This window comes from Geospiza fortis, unplaced genomic scaffold (genome assembly GCF_000277835.1).
Source record: "Geospiza fortis unplaced genomic scaffold, GeoFor_1.0 scaffold171, whole genome shotgun sequence".
Lineage (NCBI taxonomy): Eukaryota > Metazoa > Chordata > Aves > Passeriformes > Thraupidae > Geospiza > Geospiza fortis.
This window is the reverse complement of record NW_005054313.1, coordinates 6,118,129-6,123,135: the sequence shown is the minus strand read 5'-3', so window position 1 is coordinate 6,123,135 and position 5,007 is coordinate 6,118,129. Positions and strand designations below refer to the sequence as shown.

The 5,007-nt window shown below is 40.7% G+C and overlaps 1 protein-coding gene across 1 annotated transcript in view; it reads left to right on the top strand.

The window, feature by feature from the left end:
• The window catches only part of PRTG (protogenin), a 79,934-nt gene that overhangs the window by 74,445 nt on the left and 482 nt on the right, over window positions 1-5,007 (top strand). Inside the window, exons 17-21 of the mRNA XM_031055902.1 lie at window positions 865-1,047; window positions 1,603-1,723; window positions 2,662-2,827; window positions 3,797-3,901; window positions 4,980-5,003. Of these exons, the coding sequence (XP_030911762.1) occupies window positions 865-1,047; window positions 1,603-1,723; window positions 2,662-2,827; window positions 3,797-3,901; window positions 4,980-5,003 (599 nt within the window). The remainder of the gene's footprint in view (window positions 1-864; window positions 1,048-1,602; window positions 1,724-2,661; window positions 2,828-3,796; window positions 3,902-4,979; window positions 5,004-5,007) is intronic.

Sequence of the window (5,007 nt, the reverse complement as noted above, 5' to 3'; positions counted from 1 at the left end):
TAGTTCTGTGGTAGCAAGAAACACAGGCATTTTAGAAATGAATTGGAATTCTGAGCAGTAGTTGCAGTCCCTGGGCAGGCAAAGCTCTCATTGACTTTGATAGGAGTTTTGCCTGTCTAAGGACAATGCTAGTGAATCCTATTTATGTGCTTAATCTTTTTTCCTGCCTTCAGGGACGTTAAGAAATGAATCCCTAGCATACGAAAAAGACATTTTCTGTAATATTCTTAGTAGCACAGTTTAGATGCAAAGTAATCAAGGAAACCGACACAGATCTAAATAGGGTTTAATTTTATTTTAAAATCATGGTATAAGGTACTCTTGCAGAGCTTCCTGTTCATTTAACTAGACCTGGAATTTGATAAACTGAACCTGGATTCTTTTGTTATGTCAATTTTCATTCACATTCATGGTACAGTAGATAGAGGAGAGGCACGTGTTCTATATGAGAGAGGTTTAATGTTCTGGTTTCTCTGCCTGAGAGTCTGGTTAATGCTGGGTGCATCTCCTTGCAGATGGGATCACAACATAAAGGCTGTCACACTGAAATGCAGCTCTGCTAGATTTAGGGTTGGTGTGCTGTGTGCCACAGCCAGTACTTGAATCTTGGTTTGGAACTATACTGGCACTTCACAGTGTCCTATGTTCAAATAGAATGGAGAGAAAGGAAACCAGGGATGAGAAGGCAAATCCAGTGTTCATTCTGTAGCTTGTATATGCAGGGTAGAACGTATCAAAGTGGTCACAATCCTCAAGCAAGATTTAGAGGTGCTATTGGGAAAAAAGTGTAGGTCCCAATGTCTAAATCTGAGTCTTTCCCCAAAACTTTGTCAAACTGGAACTGTTTATTGTATCTTTTCCTAGGAGCAATGACCATGGCTTTGCTGGAAAACCTTGTAGCAGGAAACATCTACTTGGTTAAAATAGCAGCCTCCAATGAAGTGGGAGAGGGACCCTTCTCAAATGCAGTGGAATTTGCTGTCCTGCCAAAGGAGACATCAGAGTCTAACCAGAGACCTAAACGCTTGGATTCTGGAGATTCCACAGGTCAGGAGCAATGTTTTGATTATTCTGTCACAAGTACTGGGTAGAAAAGATCCCTGTTTGTTTTAGCTGTAACCGCTTTCTGGGTAAACCATTCTGTTTTATGTGAAGCAGTCCTAACAGTGTAGCATTTTCTTCTTCTAAATGAAACAATTTTGGAATTTTCCTCTCAGTTCAACTCAGAACTGGTCTAATTCTCTTGCTCAGAAATGGAAAGTTTCCCTTTCAAATGAGAATACATAGCTGGTTTGGATTTTACATCAGTAACTTTGCAGCCAGTCTTCTAAGGCATTTCCTTTAAGTCTTTTATCTGTACCAGTAGCACTGGGTCTGTCCTCTTCCTCCCCTCCCAGGACTGCACTGACCAGACACTCCTCTGGTCTACAAGTTTTATTTTCAAAGGTATAAAAATGTATGACAGAGAAGGCCTGGAAATCTCATTAGAAGGAAGCATTTGTCTCTGTGGTTGTAACTGTAACCCTATTAATTTCCTGACAGAGGGAGCAGGGGTTAACTCTTCTTATTTACTGAGCCTTTCTGTGTTCCTTTTTGATACAGCTTATTCTGACTATTACCATCTGGACCAGAAATCAATGACTGGCATTGTTGTTGGGGTTTGCATAGCCTTGACCTGCATCCTTATCTGCATCCTGATCTTAATTTATCGCGGTAAAGCCAGGTATGTTTTTGTTCTCAAAGACTGAGCTCTTTTTCATTGCACTCACTCTTGGAGATGCCTTCTCCTCCAAGAGTTCTCTGGAGTACTCTGTCTCTTCACCTGCTTCTACCAGTGTTGGAAACAAAGCACTTTGTTGGCTCTTCCTACTCTGCCTGAGCCCCTTCTCCTATGAAAAGGAGGAAGAACCCACAGAGTGCTGGTGCTTTGACAACTCAGTCTGAGGCATGTTTGCAGCTGAACCCCCAGTTTGGGTCAGATAAGCATGCTGCTGTTCATCATCTGCTCCTCCTGCTGAGCCCTCCAGCCTGCCCACACCTGGCTGGCAAGGCTTTAACCCCCCTGGTGCTGCTGGACAAGAGGAACTCTGACATAAAGGAGTTCCATGATGCAGATTTTAAAGCAGTTCCATGATGCAGTTTCTTTGCAGTGGTGCAAGTCACCATCTATGTCTCTCATCAGCTGCTAAAGGGTATGAACTGGCCCAGTGACTCTGCCCAAAACTTTGTGGTCAGAACAAATATAAGTCGCCTGAAATAATAAATTAAAAAACTCACTGAAAGTGTTTTCCAGTAACAAGGGCTTTTTTAGCTTACATGCAGGAAAAAATATGGACTGGAGACAGTCTCTGTGTAGTATGGTAGAAAGGTCTTAATGTCATTAGTGGTTACTTCCTCCAAGTAATATTACTAATCATGACAATTCCTGTCTGCACATAAGCTTGTAGCCTACTGTGTATGATTAACTGGAAGCAGATGTTATTTTTATCACAAGCAATAACATTTAAACTCCATGTGACTTAGGAGTATCATATAACAAAATGTAAATGCCAAGAATATACCAGGATTACTTGATTAATAAGAGCTTTGAAGTTTATCCTTGATTTTTTTTTTGTATTGTATTCCTGTGGGTCAATTTTATTCCTCCTTAACATTGTGTAGGAAAGCATCTGCTCCTAAGGCTGTGCAGCAAAGCACTGACCAGCTGTCACATACCAGCATCTCATTACCCAGCCCTAATGAGGTGGAGAAGAATATTGAAGGAATTGCAGAGAATGAAGAATCCTTATTGCCAATGATAGTGGGAAACAGCTTCATTGATGCTAAGGTACTGTGAGTTTTGCTAACTCCCAGGTCAGAAATCTTTCTTTAGAATGTATTGTTATAATGTCAGAGCCCTTATCGAAAGTAAAATATATATCCTATGAAGCTCCAGGAGGCTGTTTTATTAATGGGACAAGCACAAAGTTGGCAATCCAGGCTCAAATTTTCAAGACTTATCTGCAAGTTCAGCTGGAGATCTAGTTGAGTACACTTGTCTTCAGCTGTGCTCTGCAGATTGCAGAGTTTGGCCCTGGCACAGCATCAAAGGATAAAAAGGCTCCACAGACTCGGGGCTGCTCTGTGGCTTCTGCTGATCCCAGGAGAAAAGTGAGAGTTCCTGTCAGCACCTGGCTCAGTCAGTGCCTGTGCACAGTCTAGTCAACTATGGCACTAAGCAGGTGCTCAGAAAAGTATTTTTCCCTATATTTACTGGTAAGACAATGTTGCAGTTTATAAACTCATGCTCAGTCACATTATCAATTAGCCTGGGTGGCAGAATGTACCTGTGGATGTGCAGAACCTTCAGTCCAGGAGTGCAGTGTGACACCACCACAGTGGCCTTCTTTCCACATGCAGCCAGACTGTGCTCAGGCTTGTTCTGTTCACACTGCAAATGGGAGTGCAGCTGCTCCCTGAGGAGGTGTGTGAGAGCTGAGACATGGAAATGGACCCAGCAGAGGCACAGACACTGCTAGGAATGGCCTCATTCTAAGAGCTAGAGCAGGAGCTGGAATATTTTCTGTGTGCCTGCAGTCCTGCAGCTTTGGGTCTGGACAGAAAGCTTGCCAGATTTAGTGGGTCTGTTCTTGTCCTGAGCAGAAGTGTACCAGACCACATAAATGTGACTCACTACTGAGGCTTCATTTGTCTTCATTTTTGGTATGGAACCAATAGATAGGAATAGAAAAATATTTTCAAGTATCTTAGAAATTTACTTTGTTAAAATAAATGTCTGCATTTTCCTCTGTTGTAGGGAGGATCTGATCTGATTATTAACAGCTATGGGCCTGTCACAAAGACTAATGGCAAGAAAAGGTGGTTGTTCTTCCAAGATGCTAAGAAGGCAAAGACTGAAGAGGTAATTGCTTTAATGGGCAGAGATGCAAAATCTTTACTGTAATACTCTCTTTGCAAAGGAAGATACATAGTTTTCTGTTCAGGGAAAAACATATTTAGTGGTCTTAGTATTAATTGGATAGTTTCAGTTGTGTAAGGTTGATGGTGTTCTATCTCACCATACTAAAGTCTGACAGAAATTCCATTTCCTGACAGATATTGCTGTGAGGACACTGTGACTCTTTACAGTAGGCAGACCCTGTAGCTCTACTGTTAACTGACTGCTTACTTGCCTTTTCCTTTGTATCTGTGAGCAGAAAGATTTCTGTGTACTTTGCATTGCATTAACTACTTCTGCAGAGACTCTAAATACAAACACAAATAAAATGTGTATTTACAAACAAAAATAATATTAAAATAGAAAGAATCCTTTTCTACTCTGGCAGCTAAAATTTTTTTGGCTGAAGAAAAAGAAAGGGAAACTAGATGATATTCTCAAAATACTGAGAAAATTGAGAACCTGAATAGAACTGTCTGGCTTCTGAAATTGTTGGTCTGGACATATTTGTTATTTGGCTGAGAAAACGGAAGTGTTAAACCAAATCTAGAACATTACTATGCAAATTCATACCTATGGAGCATAATAACCATTCTTCATTGCATTTTAACTTGTATTATGTTCCTGTGTGTTTAAGAATTAGAAAGTCTTGATATCCATGTTGTAAAATTGTATTGAAAAATATTTCTACAAACAGCTGTTTATTTCTGATGCCTCTATAAGAGAAATATTTACTATTGCCTAAGGAGTAATGCTTAAAGAATATGCACGAGGGGATGGGAGGGAGCTCTACCAAGTGTGTTTTTAAAATACTCTCCACGTCTCTCCAGTGAAATAATTTTTTATTAGCCATGCTTATCTAGAAGGATTATTTCATCTACTGTGGAAAAGTACAAGCAAGACTTGAGATTGATTATTTTTAAACTCCTCTAGGAAAGCCCTGAGAGAAGCATTCTGGTGGAATAGGAGCCAGGAAATGCAGTAAAAAATCCCAGTTATGGCTCATCTTTTCTGAGGCTCTTTTCTCTGTGCTCTTGTGCAGCCGCAGCGGAGGTTCGTGTGTCTATACC